Raw genomic sequence first — 22,619 nt, 5'->3', positions numbered from 1 at the left:
GCCTGGTGAAAATGGACTGCTGTGCATTTAGCTGTCCTTTCAGGCCCCTCCCCTTTTGGGAGCGGAGGGCAGAATTAGGAGGGAATTCCGTCTCGGAGCGTTTGTGCACTGTTTTGAAATGCCGCTCCTAAATTACCCTTCTTCAATAAAGCCACGCTCGCATTGCAGATGAGACAGATGGACTTTGAATTGGAATAGATACAAAAATAATCATCCTCCCACTCGGAGTGAGAATTATATATTTTGGACTTTTTTGCTTCTGCCATAATTGCGGTCTTGTGTGTGTGCGGACTGTCACTCCTGTTGACACGGACAACGTCAGCGAAATAGTGCCCACTGCCCCCCAGCCACGCCCCGACACATGGGGTCTAGCCGGCCAATCACAAAGCTTTGATGCGTTCAAGTGCATTATTCTGGCACAGGAAGATTTTGTTATAGGACATTAACGAGAAAACAGAATATTGTTGTTCTTTTTTTAGACACATCTCGCGATCGACTGGGAATCTCCCCGCGATCGACCGGTCGATCGCGATCGACTGGTTGGGCACCCCTGCATTAGACTAATCAACTCAAAAGGTCCAATGTATAAATACTGGCCACTACTCATTGGGAAGGCTTCCCTATTACCTATATTGATTTACATTAGCAAAGGTGGTAAACATTAACAAAGCATCAACAAAGGTGGGTTTGTCTGGATACAAAATATTAAATTACCATGTTTCGTTAAAAAGCTGTTGAAGCTCTGTTTATTAAGTCTTTTGTATTCACATATTTTACAAAAACTACATTTACAGAAATTATCCATAACCGAACCAATCTTGATTTAGGCACAAACATACAGGAAAGCTCAGTCCAAAACGTTCCGTCATTAATAGTTATGAAAGATAACCAGGAAAATATATCATGGATATTAAAGAAAATAGTCCAATTTCTTTTGTAAATTGTGACAAATTGAAATCAAAAATCCTATACTGTATCATCTTACAACACCTTCAAAACAAAGAAATAAACACAAAGTAGAAATCACAACACTTCAGCTTTAAGTGGAAGTCTGTGGGCTGTTCTTTGGGATAAGGAAACAAAAGCACTTCTTCATGCGCATTTCACCTCACACTGCCCTTGCACTCTTATAACAAATAATTCAACTAATAACAAACACAGCGTCCATATTTTATGTCCATTGATAACAAACTTCAGATTCAGTGATATTTGACAATACTGGAAAGGATGTGCATCTGCTTTTCATTCATGGCGTGTTGTGTCTTTCCCTCCTCCTCCTCCTCCTCCTCCTCCTCCTTCAGCAGCAGTAGCAGCAGCAGCAGCAGCAGCAGCAGCAGCTTGTATTTGGGACTGATGTGATGTGGGTATTTTTCCTGTGAATTTGTAATCCTGTGTTCACTGATTGTATTTATTTTAGGTTTAGTTTAATTGTTGGATTAAGATCACACGGAGTCTTCCTTCTTCATGTTGGCCAGCACCTTGAGTCTTCTGTTAGTAGACTTTACCGTTAGTTAGAATGTTTAAAGATGAATTAAGCTACTCTTAATGTCTTTTGGTTATTCTAGGTATTTTTATAAAAGTGATTCTCTTGGGTTGTAACAACTGCACTACTTAAAATATATTTAAGCAGAGGATGATTATGTCCCTTACTATGAGTTATAAACTGGCATTCCTCAATGTGATTAATCAAAGGCAGATACGATCATTAAAAAAAATGAAAGATTCTCAGTCTTTCAGGTAATTAAATATCCAGAACTAATAAGTCAAAAGGACAGTGAACTCGTTGTCGACTCTTGATTACGTTTACTGCCAAAGCCTCTTGGATGAGTAGCAAAGAGTCTTCCAGTAAGTAGAGCTGTCACAGACCAACAATTTCTACTTGCACTTTCGTTCCAAAATGACGGACACAAATGACCCACTGTTATATTCAGTAGAATATAATATGATCTTATTAAGAGAGAACTGACCATTTTGAGATGCTAGTTAAAGACTGAGAGAACTTGTACAAAATATACTACATCCCGTGTTGCCTATGCATCTCAAGCAAACAGTATTAGAAAAACTAAGATGTACATGTCCACTGTGTTAAATAACAACTGGTTGCAATGGATGATATTTCACCCTAAATACAGAACCCATGTGGGTCAAAAACACTTTGTCTGCAGCATTATGTTGATAGGAACATTCATATTTGACATAAAGGCTGAACAATACTAAAGTGACATTCTCTTACTCCAAGGTAAGAAATAAGAACATGTGATTTTGCCTACAGTTAATTCACAGTCGAAACCCATAAAATAATAACGATACACAAATACATCAGATGAGTTTCTCCACTCAGAATACGTAGCTGTTCGCCATTAGCAAAACAAGTGAAAATAAAGTCTGATAAAAGGAAAACAAACAAAGACCCAAATAGCTTTTACCTAGTAAAGACACCTTCAAACCCCTTCTCTCTGAATGCAAAGCATGCTCATTTCTGACAGCCAGTCCTAAATGTGGCAGGAACCGACTCCCTGCTGAAGCTGGTGGTTCAATGTGTGGCACGTGAATAAAGGGCAATGCAACCTTGCATTTCTTGACTTGCACCCATCGATTGATATAAATGTTCCAAACACTCTGGAATCAGTAATGCAGAGGCCATTCACAATAGTCCCACCTTATTAAGGCAGCTCGAAACAGTCCAAAGGCCATGTTAGCAATGCTTTAAATGATGGTTTTGAATAGTTGATAACCACTGACTGTATACCAAATGGAGCAGGGTTGAAATAGCTCTGTCTGTGCCTCTTGTGATGATGATGATGATGATGTGGTAGACTCTCCTGCTGAAAACTATCTGTGCCTCAGGGTGCTGGGTCTTGTTGACTCTGCATGCGTCTCTCTGCAGCTGCTGCCATGGTTCTACGTCTCAACGTAGTCAAGTTCAATTCTGGACCAGTGTCCTCCTCCTCCTCCTCATCATCCTCCTCTTCCTCCTCCAGTTCAGGCAAATCCACGTCCGGATCCTCTGGACTGTTGTACATATATCTCCTAGAAGGGAGTAATAAACAACATACAGCATGATAATGGGAACAGAACATGGTTTGTTTTTTAAATGGGGAAAAAGGCAACCATAAATGTCTCCCAGTTGTGAACAGAGGTTCTACTTATTAGCTATTCTGGTAGCCAAATAAAGAAGACTTTTAAAATTGTTTTATGTGTCTGTTCCTTCCACAGACCAAGACAAACTCGACCCACAAAGAAGGGTCTATTTCCCAAAACACAATTTCTACAGCTGTGCTACGATGCATAATCACAGTCACATTACATATATAACCATAGCCAAGCAGCACATTCTACGAGTTATAAAATGAGCAGTGTGTATGTCCCAACCTGCGAGCCTGCTGGACCATCTCTTCTTTCCTCTGCCTCAACATCTTCTGCCTCTCCTCAGCCGACTTAGAAAAGCGACTTCCTCTGACCTCCATGGTTTCCGCCTCACTGAGGCCCGGCTCAGCTGCCTCACTGGACCCCTCCTGCCCATTAGACTCAGAGTTCAGCTGTGAAGGGGCACGCTCTATTGCCTGATGAAAGAAACAAAGACTTTATTATGTGACAAATTGTTGCAATCTGCCTTTAAGTAAACCAAAGGGAAGTCAAACAGAGATCCAAGAAATATTTGACTGACCTGTGTCGGGAAAGGCACCTGGATGCGTCCCTCCAGGATGTTGTCAGTGGTGACCTCCACAGAGCGGGTCAACTGCAGATCCTGCATCACCAGGTAGGGGGGCACCTGAGGGAACATCTCCTGGATCTGATGGGCCTGATGACCACAAGGTTCATCAAACATTAAAAAAGCAATAGGGACATTATTTAGAGTGATTATTGGAGATGGAAAACTTTGTAATGACTTAAACAGGTCTTAAACATACAGTATACATGATTTTTTAGGTATGAAGCAGTTTACATTTTCACTTAAATACCCTTGGCATCTTTTGTAACCAACAGTTTAAGTAACTCAGTTGATTAAATAAAGTTGTTATCTCTGTGTCAACACGCATTAACCAGGAAGTCAAATAAGGGTCATGGTACAAAACCCAGGCAACATTGGCTACTTATAAACAGACAGACAGGGAGTGGAGAGTGACTAATTGATGACAGAACTGGATTTATGCAAATCAACTATACCAAAACCACATACGTGGCCTCAAATTGCTATCTGTATACCACCTCTCATAAAACCAACAAGAATGTCAACAGACTGTGAACATGAACTCACCATGGCCATGAGCTGAGAGTTGTTGGCCTGAGCAATGCCCAAGATATTGGTGGTGTGCATTACTTCCACTGAGAAGCTGGGCAGCCAGCTGGCAATGCGAGATCCTGTAAGAGAATGAATGGATTTTAGAATGTATTCTCATTCACAGCCTGATAAGGTACGGCCACTTCCATAACACCTTCCTTAGGCGCTTTCACACCAAGTACTTTTCCTAGGAATAGTTCCCGGAACTTTTCACTAAATCACATTCACACCGGAATAAGTCCCTGAGGGAGGATTACGCAAATGAAGCCGCTGATGTCACTTCTTCTTCTGCTTTGGGTTTACTGGCAGGCCGCAAACAACTTCACGGCGTAATACTGCCCCCTTCCGGAGTCCCGGAGCCCCCCGGAGTCCGGGACTTTGGGTGGCAGTATACGCCACCCGAAGCCCCGAGTAAATCGCCAGAAGTGCCGACACCTCCTCATCACTCCACCGATCCCACGTTTTATTTTGTGTTCGATAAGTTAGTCTCTCTCCGTTGGTGCGCTGGGCTAATGCTAAGGCTAATAATGCTAATGCGAGGAAATAAAATGGCGGCTTCACAAAAACTTTTCAGAGTTTTACTGGGCGTGGTTTGCAATTTGCCCAGCCAATCAGAAATTGGAACCTTTTTCTGCCCAGGAAAGTACCTGCTCTCTAGTACCTCATTCACACCAACGCAACTCCTGTTCAAGCTCCGTGCTAGAGCTTTTCAGGTTCAGAACCGGTTCTTCGGTTTAGCGGAGGCTCTTTTCACACCGCCCAGAGTCCGACTGGTGCTGCGTCATTGCGTCATCGTTTGCGTCATGACGTAACCGTTTGCGTGCCTGCTTCATAAAGCCAAAACGCGCGGAAACCCCTCACAGCTGACACCGACAACAACAACAATGGCCGATTGTTCTCCAGCTTCCTCTGTACCTCTTCGGAAGACCAGATTCCCAGTAGGTAGCTGGTCTCTTCAGTGGACCACTGCTGCTTGTTAAGTTTCTCCATCGTTGTGTACAAACTGGATAAAACGCGGGCTTCTTGTTGTTGTTCAGGAGTTGATCCCGCCCCTGCCCCTGCCCCCGCCTCGACGTAAGCGTGACGTATGTGGTGCTTTTGCTCTGGCCGGACAATTATTTGGTGCTTGAAACGAACCGGATTCCGGAGCTAAGAGGCTGCTCCGCCGCGGTGTGAAGAGGAAAACCTGGTGCTTTTCAAGCTCCAGCTCCGAACTGGCCCTAAACACCGTTGGTGTGAATGAGGTATAGCAGACACTAAAAAGGGGTGAAAAGGTTTCCGAAAAAAAGGATATTTTTGGTGTGAACGCAACATCCCAGGAACTATTGGAACTATTTCTGGGAAAAGTACTGGAAAAGTACTTGGTGTGAAAGCGCCTCTTGTGTGTGACAGACTCACCATCAAAGTGGAAGAAGTGATTGTGGTGGTTGATGTGTGGTCTGGCCTCTGGAGCGGCTCCTACGGGGCCAATGTTGTCTTCCAAGCCCCCGCCTGGCTGCTGGCCTCTCGCCGGGGCCCCGTCCCCATTGATGTTCAGGGATGTCCGGCATGTTGGACAGGAGGTGTCCTGTTCGAGCCATGAGCGCAAACAAGAGCTGGAAACACAACCACAACTCGCTAATGTTATAATGGCATTTCTCTGTATAGAACCTGACATTATTTTAGGTATCAGAACAAGTCTTCTATAGCTTAACATCAGAATGTGTGCAGGGAATCTTAATGAAGCTTAAACTGGTATAATGAGAGGGCCGGAGATACATATCCAAACAAAAAATATCTTATAAAAGCTAATAAAAGTTCCAGTCGGGTCTGTTTTGGGAACTAACCAAATTAAGGATACTTTATTCAGGGGTGGTATATCCAGTTGCCTACAATTCCTTTAGCCTCTCCTTCAGCCATCTTTATTCTGTAAGTAACTTTTTCTATGTAGGCAGCCAGTTTAAGTCCAAGCAGGGATGCTGCTTAAAAAAAACACGTTACTTGTGGAAGAGATGGCCACAGGGTAGTCTGCGTGCGGTCAACATGGTATCCCAGCAGATGGCACAGTCATCGTCATTAGCTGTCAGCTCCTCTGCAGTTGCCACGGCAAATCTGCAAAGATAAAAAATAAGAGTACATAATGATGAAACAGTTGGTGGTCGATGGATTTATGAGAAACAATTGAACTATACCAACAAAAAACTACAACACAATGACATAAAAATTAAATCAAATATATATATATTATTACCTGGCCTCCATGTTGTTGATGACACGAAGGTAGTTCTTGTGTCTGCGTACACGGCGCTGGACCTCGTGGAAGAGATACCGCAGCTGCATGAAGATCACCAAGCTAGCCATGGACAGCCAGATGTTTCCAAAGAGCTAATGGTACAGAATTATTAAAGATTAAGAGAGTAAAACATGAGAGGGACAGATTAAATGATGATGACACTACATAGAGACACATGCTTCACTTTTGTCTTACCAGCATATGGATATGATGCATCAGGTCTAGGAAGAGCATAGCCAGCTCCATAACGAAGTCAGTGTAATAGACATATGTGCCCTTATTCTCCCAGGTCCCTGGATGGTTCAGATCCCACAGATGAATAGAATATCTGCGGAGACATGTATAACTCTGTCAGGCCATAACTAGGGTTGGGTACCGAGAACCGGTTCCGGTTCGGAACCGGTTACAACATTTCGATTCCAACGGCATCAATTAGAAATGTGAATTTCGGTTCCGCTTTTCGATGCCTGAGGAAATGTTTCTCACCGCTCTCCGTAGCCTACTGTACGACTGCAGCGGGGCGGGAAATGTAGCGTTGTACCTACACTTCCTACAGCGTAACCATGTTCGCCTAGGGCGCCAGTTCTGGGGGGTGCTGTGCTGACAGCTCTGGGAGGAAAAAAAAATGTTTTGACCGTTGGGGCTCATCCTAATTTTCGGCCTTGATGTAACAACATTCATATTTAAGTAAATGTAACACCCTTTTCATCCCGGTTACACGTTTCATTTGCCCTGTACGATGGGCGCTGTAAGTGATGAAAATGGGGGATGTTGGCTTATCTGGCGCCCGCAGCTCACAGCCAAAGTGCGAGTGAGCGTGGGAGCGAGCGAGGGAGAAAGGGAGGGTGCACCGGTACGCGCTGTTGTTATTAGCATCTGGTGCTAGCTGCTCTAACGGAAGAAGAAGATGTTTCTACAATGATGTGGAGGGAGAGTCCTCTCCAGTCAGACTGAGTGGCTGATAACTACAGCTCAGTGAGGTAAAGGTCTCTGAGTGTTTAGATAGTTCCCTTTAGTCTAAGTTATCTCAGTGGGTCTCAAACGGTTTGATCACAATTTATGTAAACACGTATTTTCAAGGCACTCCTTTATAATTATTGGGATAAAACAGGTTTGAAATCATTCCAATGTATACTATAGGACAGTAAACCAGACATATCGTTTTAAACTGGAGAGATACAAAAATATGCATAAATAAAATAGTAAAATAAGATATGAATGAACAACAAAAATAAAATACGTTACATGTATTTGTTATTGGCTATGGGTTATTGGTTATGCTCACATACTTATTTAATTATTCAAATGTAAACCTATCTTTTTCATATGGGTGTTTAGAGTTGTACCCCCTAGATCTAGTCTCTAGTAATTCTGCTTAAAGTGCACCAGATTGAAGCATTTTACTTTAAAATGTTCAAACATTTCTTCCCGGTATGCCTGAGAAGGCAGATATGCTTGTTTTTCTCAACAAGAACTGTTCTTTAAAAGTTGGACTGTTGCACTGTTGTAGCTTCAGTGGTTCTCAGGTTACAGTTACATAGCAGTGAATATAAACAGACTGATTAATGTGAATATTACTGTAAACTAACCTGTGTAAAAGTTTCTCGAATAAATGTAATTTTGTTGGTGGAAGAAGCATGCATCATTTGTGTACCCTGCCCCTCAAAGAATCGGAATTGAGAACCGTTAAGAAACGGAATCGAAAAGTGGAATCGGAATCAGAATCGTGGAAATTCAAACGATACCCAACCCTAGCCATAACACTGGTGATATTTAAACTGAATGGTGGTGACACAGCCTTTAACGTGAATGGATATTGTAAATTCATAAAATGAAGATGGTGTTTTGGGCAGATTAAACCGGCCACATTGCCATCAGAAGCTGCACACTAACATCCCAGGATAACTAACAAGAAGAAAGACTGACATCTGTTTAACAGCGTTATGCCAGTATGCTTGGTTTGAAATATTCAAACAACAACATATGGTGTGTAGAGACACACGTTAACACAAACAAAGAATGTAAAATCAATATATTTTTCGTTGATAAAGTAATGCAGTCTGTACGTTTTAACGTTAGATAAATCTGTAAGTATCTATGAGCACCGCGGGCGGCTGATTAGATTTGTATCCGCTGCTCTTATAATCCCAGCCACTCTCTTTGGGACAAAGAAGCCTTTCACACTAGTAGAAAGAGAACCAGAGAAAAACAAGGGCACGACTAACATTAGCCCCTAATTCTAAATCTGCACAGTCTATCTCATCTGCAGTGCTGCAGCATGCTCACGTGCATGCATGTAATATAAGGAGCCTTTGAAGGGACTTACCGCATGATGACATGCCCAGTGCGTACAGTCACAAGCAGACACTGAGGAGAAAAAGGACATAATGGTAATCAATGTTCCATAGAGATATTGATAAAGGTCCCAAATATTACATTTCAGCTGTGGATTAAAAAACTCAACAATTAAAAAAGAAATTAAAGGAATACATTAGGTGCAGAGTTAACGTGTGTATTTATAAAACTAAACCTCTCTTTTTAAACGTGTTCCTTTATGGAGACTTCTGCAGCTTCTGGATCAAATAAATACTACTTTTCCACCAGAGATTATGCCTCGTCATAGCAGACAAAGCAGTTGTTACTGAGAGCATTAGGGATTGTCCCAGAGCCCCCAGAGCCATGCTCCTGAGCCGGCATGCTCAAAACTGGGTCACTGGCACACATCAAATGAAATGCAACCACTATTTTAAATGACAACTAAGCTTTTCCTGCTTTATTGTCCTATTGTTTTCTAAAAAACATGTTGGCAGTGTTTACAGTATTGCACATGAAACACACATACAGATTGTCCAAGGCTCATTTGAGACATAAGTTAAAATTAAAATAACCTGAAGCTTAATTTATAATAAAGAGCCCACAATCATCCTGCCTTTGTCCATACCTAAGACACCCATTTTTCTACAGTTGTGTCTCCTTGTTTCTCACCTCTGCTGCCATAAAGCTGAAGGTGTGCATGCCATGAGAAGCTCCCAGCAGACCCCCACAGCCAATGGCCAGACCACAACAGTCCAACAGCAGGGAGACCAGCAGACAAAGCACTCGCACATGGCTGTTCATGGGAGTGGAGGGGGAGAACGACAGCTGCAGGGAAGAACATTTGAATTATGAGTCAAAGTGTGTTCATTACATCCAAAATATTTGTATTGTCTTTTCAGAGAGCTTGTGATGGTTTATGAGGGTCTGTTAGAACACAACAATATGTTCATAAAACAGGTTGATTTTGATGGCAAACTGTTTAATGAAATGGTAAAAACAACACAAGAATATTCCAATTAAATAATTAATTAAGCCAGCATAGAATATAATGTTGTTGGGTTGAACCTGCTCTCATGCACACACAAGCCTTAGCATTGGGCCCATTAACTAAGAAAGGCTGTAAAGCGAAATAGAACATTGTTTATAGGCAATATAATAGTTAAAAGTTAAAGGAAAAAAACAGGTACCATCGATCCAAGCACATTGACAACATATCTCTATGATCTTTAGAAGTGTTACCTACAAGCGTCATCCTGACCCAAAAAGCTAGAACCACATGCACAGTAAGGAAGACAGCTGTGCTAACACAACTGACAGACCTCGACGGAAATACAACATGCAAAATGCATAGAGTCAAAGCTAAGATGCAAAACCAAAAACTTCCAGACAGTTACGCTCTTAAACAACCATGTGTAGTAAAGGACACAGTCACAAAACGGTACATTTGTACAGCATTGAGACAGCATTACATCACAGGCAGCATACCAACTTAATGCCCATTTGAAATGTCACTGCTTGTAAGGAGGACGATTACATTTGATATTTTGTTTACCCCAACATGCAGGCCACAATCTGATACAGGGACGTGCCAATCAGCGGCCTCACATGCCAGTGAAAGGAACTATTTTTAGATTCAAAGCTGAGGAGAGTCTAGTTACTGTCAGACTTTGAGGACACTCCCCACACCTTTCAAAAAGACCACTTTATAAAAGTACCTGTAGGTGTTTTCAATGCCAGGCTTATAGCTACCTTCCAATGAGGTTTACTGAGTAGAATAAATAGGAACAGGTTTCAAACAGGGACATGTAGACCTGTCTATTAAACCCTATAATTCTACTGCATATCTTCACTTTTTAAACAAGATTTGGAGTTATTTGTTTAATGTATAGATCTCTATGTTTGCTTGATGACATAGCTACTTCCAATGCCTCCAAGTCATTGGTAAACTGTGTATAACTGACATTTCTAAAAGTAACCTTTGTGTCCCGTCTGAACAAATAAGAGCTCTGTAGCAGAAAAAACGGCCCCATGACAACAGTGAGATGTTTGCTTGAAATGCAAAAAGGAAACACTTTTATAAGAGCTTTAAGATTTCAAAAAAGGCATCCATGTATGATAAATGTTTTTTACTTTTAGTGGGCCATCCAGAAATATCGTGCATTGTCTAATATGTTATTGATAATACTGCTGTTTTGTATTGTAGAGTAATTAGTTGGTTGGTATAATATCATTGTTGTAACTCTTCTAAGTTGGATTGGATGAAACATTGGATGAAACATCATTTATTCATAATTCCAATAGTTTAATAAACGTGGTGTTTTGTCTTAGTCCAGATTACTATACCCTCTAGCCATAAACCATGGTTAGGGGCACTGAAATAAATCAGAAGAAGAAAACAATGTTATATTTAAATGACTTACATATTCAAATCTGTCTTTGCAGAGCTGCACCATGAGGTGGAGAAAGACCAGGGCGGAGAACCATAAACACCACATCACCACCTCCTCCACTGTCTGCACGTTCAATACGCCAAAGATGAAAATGAACTTGTAGAAGATAAAGTTCCAGAACTTATCTTTCAGGTGCTGAGGAATAAACAAAAACATCAAATTAGATGCATTTCTCTGGCAGGTCTGCACAGCGGCATGAAAGTAGTTTCAATCATCTTCTTAAGGCAAAATATGTGAAACTCCTGCATCTAGAGGTCTGTCTTTCAAATAGTAATAAAAGACAGAGTTTGGAAGTGCCTTGAAGCAGAAGGTATGTGGAATCATGATTGTCTTCACCACCATGTCCATAGTTGCTTGGCTCTGCAAGGTAAACAGTCTGTATTTCCCCAGCAGACGAAGAGGCTGCGAGCTTCTCAGAAATGTTTGCCTAGTTTGTTTTTTAAATAAGGTAAAATCCAGACATTGGATGACCAAGATCCTTTATCCATTTAACATCTATAGTTAAATGACCAAGATCTATAAAGTGTATCGTAAAAATGTGGCTTATAAGTGGACAAAAACTCCATTAATTACAACTACTGGGAAAAACTACAACGCTGACACATCTGCAAGGACGAGGATACGTTTTCACTACAGGCTATCAAATAAAACGTACTGTTACCGTGACTAACAGTGGAGATATTCTTTAATATGTTTGTAAGCATTGGGAATAACTTAACTAACGAAATAAATAACTAGTTTGTCATTTGTATACATTCAAATGCAATATTTTAACGTAGTATATTGTTCACACATTAACTCACCTGCTTCTCACTGACTCTGAGCGGGCCGAAAACCATATACTGAATCATTTTAGCTATTAACATCAAAGAACAGCAGAATGTGTTAACCAAGACCTGGAGGAGGACAGAGAATATAGTCACAATTAGTTTTCATAAGAAACACATCATCTAATCTAGCCATTAATAGTTAAAGACTAGGTGACAGTACTCACCCATACAAAGAGACTGTCAGTGACAAGATACCACAGGACAGTGGTTGCCAGTTCTGTGTTAGTAATATCATTGTTTAGATGTTCAAGATCCACATCAGGGGCAGCTGGTGTTTCGTCTGGTTCCAAGACCCCAAAGCCCGGGTCTGTCACAGTGGTGTAGGCACTAAAGATGCTGCCAGCAAGCAAAGCCAAACTCAGGGCAGTGTAGGTCTGCAGGCTGGGCCAAGGAAACCTCTCCAAAAACAGCAGAGGCATTGCAGTGTTTGCGGCCCACTTCTCAACTTGTAAAAATGGTGTGTGTCCCGAACCAAGAACTCGAAGAACCTGCGCAGTGAGTTAGTTAGCTCAAATTGGCAAAAGTTGCGTACCTTTGATACATGCAAATGAGTTAGAATACGACCCTGGCTATCTCATGTTAATAAGTGATTTAGTTATGATTTGAAATGAATGACACTATTTTTGTTACTCGTTTCCAAGAAGCTATAAGACTCACGTTAGCTAGCCGCATACGTTAACATACGTTGCTGTCAGTTGTCAAGCAATGCTAACTTCTCGTTAGCTCAGTACAGTTGGTAAAGGTGGACCTTTTTAATTGTCTTTAGTGAAACGTCAAAGGTAAAATCAGTCAAACAACATGAAAAGCGGTAACTTAAACTAACTGACATTAATACCCCCAGTGTCTATAGTGTAAAATACATTTAACGCAAACAAATAAGAGTTCACGCCCCGTAACATTAGCCATTTACGTTACCTAATTCTAGCTAACATTAGCAACGTAGCTAGCCTCTGTTAAACACCAGACAACACACTAATACTACATCGTCACTCACAGTTTTTAACTTATTTAGTTAAACAGAATATCCAGTGTCCCTCGCTGTATCCATCCAGTGCTGTGCTTTTAGTGCAGCTGCACTGAGAGCGTCGTAGTTGTCAACATCGTCATGTTTTTATTTAATGGAGAAGGCAGCTGACTGAGAGAAAGCCTTCTTCTTCTTCTTCTACGAGGTTTAACGCTTTTACTGCCCTCTTCTGGACTGGGTTAACATCTATATACTGTGTCAACATTTGCCTGATTTTTCCCATAAACTGTTCTACTGGGAAGCTGATAAAACCAGAGGTGGCGAAAGTACTTAGATTATGTAATTAACATGGTAATTAATGCCTGAATAGTATAGGCCTACCATGTAGGAATACTCTGTGACAAGTTCACGATTTACTTTTGAATTGTAGTGGGGTAGAACGTACAAAGTAGCAAACATTGAAATACTCAAGTAAAGTTCCTCAAAATTGTACTAAAGTGCAGTACTTGAGTAATGACTTAGTTACTGAATGAAACCCATCATAAATAGTCGACCGTGTCCATTTTCACCACAGAATGTATTGTATTAATTACAAAAAAATGTAAATGATACATTTAAGCCAGTGTGAGATATGACAAAAAGTATGTGGGGTTTTAGGTTTAAGGTTAGCCTGATTCTGATCCTGGTTGCAATAAATAACTTTGTTATATCTTTTATATCACTTTAAAATGATGCTCTTACCATGTAATACAACCTTGTAGCCCTGCAAAAAAAAAACTTCTATAGTTTTTTTACACGAAATTGTGAAAGTTAAGAAAAATGGACAGGGGGTTGTTTAATGAACTATTACATAAGTGTGCTTGGCACAGAAATAATTCTGACTGTAGCTATGAAAAAGCAAGTAATGATAATAAGTAACCATTCCAACGATTGCCATTCATGCAATAGATAAAGCTGACAGAGTTAAAGTTAAAGTGTGTGAATGGGACTTTCCAATTGCAAAGGTTGTTGGGGATGTATAGGGTGAGACGGCACAGACACAAGTCTAGCTTTGTGTCTAATCTTAGAAATATATGAACTATGTTAAAACTGGTGATCTCAAAGGTTTTGGAAGAAGGAGAAAAAAAAGTCATGACTTTCTTTCAGGTCAGCTGCACCATTGCAGTAACGGTCAGTTTATTATGATTTGCTCTATAATGTGTATTCCTCAAACACAGGTGGAAAAGAGAAAGACATGTTTCTTTTTGGAAATAATTAATATTTATTAAATGTATTTATTGTAGTATATTTAGGTTGCCAATGTAGAAACAAACAGAAAAACACATTTTAATAACAAGCATTGTTTTCTGATGTACACTTTGGAACATATTAGGTGCATGTCATTAATGTGTGTTGTGTAACAATCCAGATTGTATCTTTAACCTGTTAAGCCCTGTGCCTGTTTTTCAGGTCTCAGGCTCGAAAATGACATTCCCAGAACAAATGACTATATCTTCCCTTCTAAACGGGATACATTAATCATCTTTTTTCTCAAAGCAAGGTTACATCTGTGAGTTGGATGCAGAAGTGTCAGAATCAATATAGATGTTTTTATTTTAAAGTAAATTCAGATTGAACATAGTAAAAAAAAAAAATGATAGTGTCCGTCCAAAAAAAAAAAATTACTTATAGTTAAAACCACCCTTGAATGATGAAGGGTAGACTAAAAGCTTTAGGAATCCAAACTATCACATATAATAAGTACCCTGTATAACAAGTGACATTTGACCTTTTTAGAGAGGTTTAGAATAAAATAAAACACTTCTGGGGTCATTTGGGTGTATTTTCCATATCTCTGGCCCCCCTCGTTCGATGTTGATGATTGACATCTCTTTTTAACCATTAGAACCAATAGAATGGGGAAATTCCTCATCTGAACATTACCCATTGGTGAATGAGTGATGCGCGCAGCCAGAATGCCCCGGAACCGGAAGCTGCGATACACTCTAGTGGCTATCATTAGCAGCTAATATGAAATCTCCGTTTTTTACATAAAAATTGAATGATGGATTATCAGTAATTATTTCAAAGTGACACAGACACATTGGATTAACCATTGGATTAACCTTCAGCATCGTTTCTATCGTTTTAATGCCATTGAACACAACTTTTGATCAGAATAACAGCTAAAGTGAGGCGATCTCCCTTACGTGTTGTGATGTCTGGGTTTGCTTCCCCTGTCGCGAGTTCTAATCGCTCAGAGATTATACTGATATTTCTGGAATCTGCGGAATCTCAGTTTGCTAATCGCTGGATTGGATGTGCAGTTACGATAAGTAATGAGGGTATTTATACCGTGAGTTCTGTGCTAACTGTGTTAGCACTTAGCATTCTTGTGAGACTTGTGCTTTGTTTCGGTAAGAATGGTTCATATCTTCAGTTAGCTGAGATTCTAACCGTTAAGTGAGTATGACACATTAATATGTTTTTAAATATTAAGAATCCCTGAGACACAGTTTCATGAAAAAACTACCCGCCAGACCCGGATTAGGGTCCTCTCGGGCTTAACAGGTTAATTGTATTATCCTTGCGTGAATCTTTAGTGCCCTGTTTTCCATTCTCTATCTGTTGCTGCTTTAAACTCCTGATTTTACCCACAGGGATTAATAAAGGTCCATCTTTTCTTATTTTATACACTTTCTCAACCATCACAAATATACACAAAATAAAAGCATTCAGTGATTGAACTATAAAATACCTAAAGTAAATCATTACATGGCAATCAAATCAATATCACCCTGACTTGATCCATAACATACAGATAATAAAGTTCATCAACAGACCATGGTCTCAGAATAGAAACAGAAAGGTCTTTGGAATAACGGTAGATCATCGTTCTAGGATCTTACTGAGAAACCTGGTTCCTGTTCCAACTTATCCATAAAGGGAAGTTAAGACTTGCTTGTACAGCACTTTGTTTTTCTTTTCATGCAGACGCCACTGTAAAGACATACACTTGCAGCATGAATCACTCGACCGAGCTGTCTTCTTCAGTGGAAATGGTCCCTGAGGAGTTTGACGGCTGGACAGTAGTTGTGTGTGTGATCCTGGGTCTGTCATTTCTGATAGGAGCTCCGGGGAACCTGCTGGTGATCTGGACTATCCTGAGACATGTCAAGCAGCGCTCCCACACTGTGCTGCTCATCCTGCACCTGGCTGTTGCTGACCTGCTGGTCCTCATCACCCTGCCTCTTTGGATCTACTCCCTGGCTGACACCTTGGTGTTTGGAGGAGCCTTCTGCATGGCCTTGGTGTACATTGTCTATGTCTGCATGTTCAGCAGCATATTCTTTATCACCCTTATGAGTGTGGAACGCTATTTAGCCATCTGTCATCCATTTTTAATGATGCGCTGGAAGAACAAGAGCATTATGAACACATGTCTCGCACTTCTGTGGTTCCTCGCATTACTTCTAGGAGTGCCTGCATTACTGACCGCACCTATGGATGAAAGCGATGTAACTGAGTCGTGTTTCATCAAGGAATTCAGCTCTGTGACTCAAGCGATCATCTTGTTATGTTTGGAGTCCTTGGCAGGTTTTGTAGTCCCTTTTGTCATTCTAAGTATCTGTTACTGTCTAGTAGCTGCCCAGCTAAGGAAAATGAATTACAACTCCAAACTAAAATCTATGGTGCTTGTGCACACTGTGGTGATAGCCTTCACATTGTGCTGGCTGCCTTGGCATATCATCAACATTATTGATGTGGTTTGCATCCTAAATTCAGGCACAGATCATGAATGTGTGCAAGAGAGTGTTGTCTTCACCTCTGGAGCTCTTGTTTTTATCAGCAGTTCAGTGAATCCTATATTATATGTCCTCTTCGCAAGGAATTTACGAGGGAGTTTGGAGCAGTCCCCTCTGGTCAGGCTTTTCCAGGAAATGGTCACTCACACCAACAAACTCAGAGAGCTGGTAATACAACATCAGACAGGCCAGAGGGCAGCAAACACACAGTTGGAGCTGATGAGCGACTCAGAAACTAATTGAATCCCTGGAACTGTGATGCTGGGGAAATGTGACATTTTTATATTGCAGTTTATTATGGGACTATTCTTTATTATGAAGGCCTTTATATGATCGAAGGCTTTGAAAGACTGTACAGTATGTCACATGCACTTAATGCAGTCTCATCATTGACACAAGCCTTCTCTCATCGCCTTCCCATTTACCCTAAGATGTCAAGGCAAGAAAACAAATGACAATGTGTTTTTCATTTTGATGATCATATATTGATGTTTTGTTGAAAATCTTGAAAACATTCAATTTGATATGCTCTATGATTGTGATAAAGTGTTTTTTGTTTTAGAGTAAAAGTCTTGTATTTCTTTACATCAGATTTTTCTTCCTCCAATTTTCTCAATTTTGTAGATGATTCATGAACTGTCATCATACATATTCTCCCAAGCCTTAATGTTGTTGTGTGTACCATGGAGTTGCTCCCACATAACTTTTTAGTATGTGAGATTATGTATTTTCTGAGATCATTTCAAAAAGAAATTGTGGGTTTCTCTTTTACTTATTTGACTCATTTACTTACTTTTAATTGAGGTTGACCATAGGTAAAAAACAAAATGGATGTATGACGCATGTATGAATCACCTCTCTGTGTCTCAAATAGCCATGTGAGGAAACCCCTTTCCTGAGCTGTCTATTCTTAAAGGGAAGTGAATACTTGCTTGTACAGCACTTTGTTTTTCTTTTCATGCAGACTCCACAGTCAGCACATACACTTACAGCATGAACCACTCGACCGATCTGCCCTCTTCAGTGGAAATGGCCCCTGAGGAGTTTGATGGCGGGACAGTAGTTGTGTGTGTGATCCTGGGTCTGTCATTCCTGATAGGAGCTCCGGGGAACCTGCTGGTGATCTGGACTATCCTGAGACATGTCAAGCAGCGCTCCCACACTGTGCTGCTCATCCTGCACCTGGCTGTTGCTGACCTGCTGATCCTCATCACCCTGCCTCTTTGGATCTACTCCCTGGCCCACTACTGGGTGTTTGGAGAAGCATTCTGCAAAGCCATGGTGTTCATGATCAACGCCTGTATGTATAGCAGCGTTTTCTTCATTACCCTCATGAGTGTGGAGCGCTTTGTGGCTGTGCGCTATCCGTTTGCCTCAGCTGGCTGGAAGAGAAAGAAAGCTTTGGATAAAGTTCTGCTGGTTCTGTGGACTGCAGCATTCTTGTTTAGCATACCTGTCATCCCAACTCAGGTGGTAGGGACAGATTCTGGTGAGGAGCACTGTCTATACCGGCTGTACACTTCTGTGGCCCAGGAGCTTGGGTGTGTGCTGCTGGAAACCCTGGTGGGCTACATAATACCCTTCTTCATCCTCGTCGTCTGCTATGGCTGTCTGTTCAGCCGGATTACTCAGATGACCTTCAAGTCCAAGCGCAAATCCACTGTCCTGATTGCCAGTGTCGTGGTAGTGTTTGCCATTTGTTGGACGCCTCATCACATAGGAAATGTCCTTTCAGTCATCATCCTGGCCATTCACCACTCCCTACCTCAGGCAGCAAAGAATCTGGCAAGTGTCAGGGACACCATGACCTTCATCGCTGGAGCCATGGTCTTCATCAGCAGCACTGTTAACCCCATCCTCTACATGTTCGCAGCTCGCTCCTTCAGGAGCTCTCTGAGGGACACCGGCATCCAGAAGCTCTTCCGCCATATCTCCAGCACCTCCCCAGGTGAGGGCACTAAAGAATTGTCCTTTGTGACCAAAAGACAGAGCAATCAAACAACCAACAGTTCTCACTGTGAGTCTGAGCCAAAAGACCAAATGGATATATTAATAAATATGTGCGAAAATAATCCATCCTGATATTTAAATTGCATGTGTCTGTGCCGTGTGTATATTCATGTGTGTATTTGAAATGTATTTTTTTAAAGAAATAAAGGGGCTTTTTTCTGTGATTAAACTAATTTTGTATTAAATTACAACACAGAAAAACAGGAAGTGGAAGTGTATCTGTGCAATGCTTGTTGAAATCTGTAAATTACCTTTTTTAAATGTTGAAATTGTGAACACATATTTATAAAAATGTCCCATATCGTGTAGTTAAATGTTTGCGGTATAGTTTTCAAAAATTGCACAATAAATGATTCTATAAGCAATGGACACAATGGTCTCAATGGAAGCATTTTTTAATTTATAGCTTTGTTAATGCTAACAAAGGGAAATAATGATTATGTTATTGATTCTGTGTACATTTTTTCTAATTGCCTGTAATGTGGGAACAGAACACAGAAGGTTTTTATCTGATAAGGCTGTGGTTGTGTCAGACACTTCTTATTTTTTCTGAATTGCAGCAGAGGAATATTTCACTCACAACCACAGTGTTATTGTGAACTCATGCTACAAAACAATTTATGTTGTAGTGTTAAATTCTCCTCAATTGACCATTTTATTAATCAAATAATCCAAAAGGTTTCTTTTCTTCTTAAAAAATGGTTTCCACTCGTGACAAATTAGCAAACAATTGTCCTTCTTTCCCACTAGAAACAAAAGTCAAGCCTTCAACTTCCTCTACATGAGAAGATTGCAAAATGAACAACTGCATGTTCCCTTTGCTGAGCAGCAAAAAGCGGAATCATGTCTTAATGTTTGTCACAGTCTTATAAAACTAAAACACTTTAAGAAAAAAAGCTCAGTGTCAGCTTATTCCCTTATTTTTAAATGCCTATGTCTGTCATATATTTATAACATTTAGCATTCAGTTTGTGTTGCCATCACTACAGAAAAATGCTCTTACCGACTGGCACAACCAGTAGATGGCAGTGGCACTTTGTTTTTAAATGGAATTTAGATACAATTTTAGTGGTGTCTCATTAATTATACTTTTCTTTTACTATCCCAGTATATGTATTTTCTTATCCAAGGACTGGCAAAGGTGAGACTCTCTTTTTCAGCGTAGTCTTGCTTCATACATCACAGATCTGTGTGTTGACATAGCTGCACAAAAGGAGTAAAGTCGTAGAAACAAAGCAGAGGGACATCTATATGATAAAAAAAAGACCAAATTCATGATACTAAATATAAGGTGACATTTCACTGTGGAATTATATTACTTTAGTGGGACCCAAAACCATTTTAGGCTGACACAAATCTTTGCATTTATTAATAATTGTTCATGTCGACGAGGAGCTAAAAGTAACATGCATTTGATATTAGGAATGACAATTGAAAGTTGGGATTTGGGGAAAAAACATTTAAAAGAATTGACATGGTTGTGGTTGTTGTGGGGTGTCTTTGTATGTGTCAGATACTGTGAGATGGCTCATTGTGATACTGATTTGAACTGAAGTTTTAATAACCCATTCTGAGAGTGCTTGTCACCTCTTTGGCCCTAAGTACTAGTGAGTCAGACATATTTTAACTGTGATAGTTGAACATTAAAGAGGGCAAAGGGTATGACAACAAAATTAATTTGTCAGACGTGATTACACAAAAATCATAGCTGACATATTAGACCTTTTGCTCACAGAATGATGAAGCAGCATGTGAACGAAACAACATTAGCAGTGTGGTAATGCCTTTCATTATGAGTACAATCCTACACTATGCATGGTTATGAAAGCCTTAAGTGATGGGAGGAAGAACAATTATGCAGGACACTGTGACAGCCAGCTTGTTCAGCCACAGGCAGATTCACCTGCACTGTATGAAGGAGGTATGGTAAGTTCTTCCTTCCTGCTGCTGTCAGTTGCAATTCTCCCAGATGGCTGCACATACCAAGACTCAAAATTAATTTACTCGTTCATCTGCAATCAATATTATGTGCAATTTCAAATCCTGTGATATATTTTGTATCATAATTATGTGCCATAATCTATATCCTTTTTATGTGTATACACATTTTTTACTGATGACTTACTTACTATACTTGGTGTTTCCTCCTGTTGTTTCAGTGTTGGTGCTGTAACACTGTAGAAAGCCCTTTTGTAAGACTAATAAAGGATTATCCCATCTTATCATACTGTAAATTGATAACTTTTGCCTTCAAAATTTGCCTCTCAGCCATTAAAGTTTCAAATAGTAACCAGATTAAAGTTATCCATTTGAATTGAACCAATACTTCCACTAGCTAAAAGTACACAACAGGATGGAGCTGCCAAAAGCGATGACTGAGACACGAATCTTATCCACCCCAAAAGTTTATTTCAAAGTGTGTCAAAAGTGTGTCGCCTAGTTTAACAGCTTTTACCTCTGGCTTGATAGTAGACATGCAAAACACCTCACACAACATGATACTCCTCTGAGTCCAAAGCAAAGTTAATAACTGGGTATTGGGGTGGCTCGTACAGATTGCCTTCTCGATTGTACAACTTTTTTCTAACCAGTTAAACCTGCTTGAACAAAGACTTAACACTTTGGTGCCATATCAAGACAACTTGTATAGCATGCTGATCAAGCTAAATGCTCTTTGCTGTTGAGGGGGAACATCATTATGTGTCTAGGATTTCAGCTGAAGTGTTTCCAATGTGTCCCTCAACCAATCAGACTGGTTCAGATACTGATAATTACTCTCAAATAAGTTTAAGGAGGGGAAGAGTAAGAAAACCATGCTTTCACTACCGTCTACTGGCTCATAGCAAGCAGAGATGGGAGTGTCAGGAGCAACAAAACAGGGCATTCTGGGAACCAGGCCAAAGACTGGTAAAAACTCCAGCAGGCCAGTAAGGACCCGTTAAGTTTTTGAAACCTTTTGAGTTGTACATTGTTGCCCATTTTTTATGTTTCAAATTGTATTTCACTAAAAGAGCTGCTCATAGAAAAAAGTACTGCCATGCAAAATAGGATGAGACTTCATATAGAAAAACAGATACATGAATGTAAAGTGACAGTAAGTTATAGCCTATTCCATTTCACAGTGGCACTCCCACTGAAGCAGTAGCAGAGGTTCTCAGAGGATGAAAGGTCCCAGGTTTGAAACATGAAGGAGACAATACATGTATTTGTTCCCTCTGTCTCTAATTCTGCATGTGTCTGTCTGTGTTTCTTTGTTTTGTTTCTCCCTCTTCCTTTAATTATATCCTTCCTTCATTCCATTCTACCTTTAGCTTAAATCCAAAAGTTCAGAGGGCAACTGTCATACTTCATTTTTTTTATACTGACAAAAACCTGGAGCAAGGGCTATAGGACAGGCAACATTAATACGTCTCAAAACTCAGTACAGTTTAATATTGTCTTTATTGTCGAGAATAAGATGTATCTCCCACACATTTTTGTAACCTGTTATTTGATTTAAACATTATCAGCACTCAGTCAGCACTATGAGAAGTAGACCTGCATAACTCTTTTATCATTTAATACCCAAACACACTCAAACGTTTCTCTATGTTGGCAGCTGTATAGGTGTTCTTATTTAGAAATTGCATGAATTCCAATGTTCATTAACTTTCCCCTATCAAAGTGAAACATAAGTAGCCTATGCCTCATGGAGGTATTACAGCCCTGTT

General features: G+C 40.3%; 3 protein-coding genes across 3 annotated transcripts; 2 read left to right on the top strand and 1 right to left on the bottom strand.

Annotated features, from left to right (window-relative positions):
• Nucleotides 1–718: 718 nt before the first annotated feature.
• LOC117556707 (E3 ubiquitin-protein ligase AMFR-like) lies at nucleotides 719–13,319 on the bottom strand. Its single transcript, XM_034232197.1, has 14 exons — nucleotides 13,145–13,319; nucleotides 12,315–12,638; nucleotides 12,124–12,216; nucleotides 11,291–11,455; nucleotides 9,540–9,695; nucleotides 8,881–8,921; nucleotides 6,750–6,882; nucleotides 6,513–6,646; nucleotides 6,263–6,373; nucleotides 5,681–5,877; nucleotides 4,259–4,362; nucleotides 3,668–3,802; nucleotides 3,373–3,563; nucleotides 719–3,030 (listed from the first exon to the last, which is right to left on the bottom strand). Exons 2-14 carry the CDS (start codon nucleotides 12,567–12,569, stop codon nucleotides 2,844–2,846), a joined length of 1,902 nt encoding a protein of 633 aa, XP_034088088.1. The 5' UTR covers nucleotides 12,570–12,638; nucleotides 13,145–13,319; the 3' UTR covers nucleotides 719–2,843.
• A 2,797-nt stretch (nucleotides 13,320–16,116) lies between these two features.
• Nucleotides 16,117–17,612, top strand: LOC117556688 (leukotriene B4 receptor 1-like). Its single transcript, XM_034232161.1, has one exon. It carries the CDS (start codon nucleotides 16,117–16,119, stop codon nucleotides 17,140–17,142), a length of 1,026 nt encoding a protein of 341 aa, XP_034088052.1. The 3' UTR covers nucleotides 17,143–17,612.
• Nucleotides 17,613–17,762: 150 nt separating this feature from the next.
• On the top strand, nucleotides 17,763–19,278 carry si:dkey-148a17.6 (uncharacterized protein LOC108190685 homolog). The gene has a single exon (XM_034232160.1). The coding sequence runs from the start codon at nucleotides 17,893–17,895 to the stop codon at nucleotides 18,979–18,981; it is 1,089 nt and encodes a 362-aa protein (XP_034088051.1). The 5' UTR covers nucleotides 17,763–17,892; the 3' UTR covers nucleotides 18,982–19,278.
• Nucleotides 19,279–22,619: the final 3,341 nt, after the last annotated feature.

The sequence above is a fragment of the Gymnodraco acuticeps genome, unplaced genomic scaffold, assembly GCF_902827175.1.
Source record: "Gymnodraco acuticeps unplaced genomic scaffold, fGymAcu1.1, whole genome shotgun sequence".
Lineage (NCBI taxonomy): Eukaryota > Metazoa > Chordata > Actinopteri > Perciformes > Bathydraconidae > Gymnodraco > Gymnodraco acuticeps.
The sequence above is the reverse complement of the archived record's forward strand: the minus strand, read 5'-3'. Positions and strand labels throughout refer to the sequence as shown.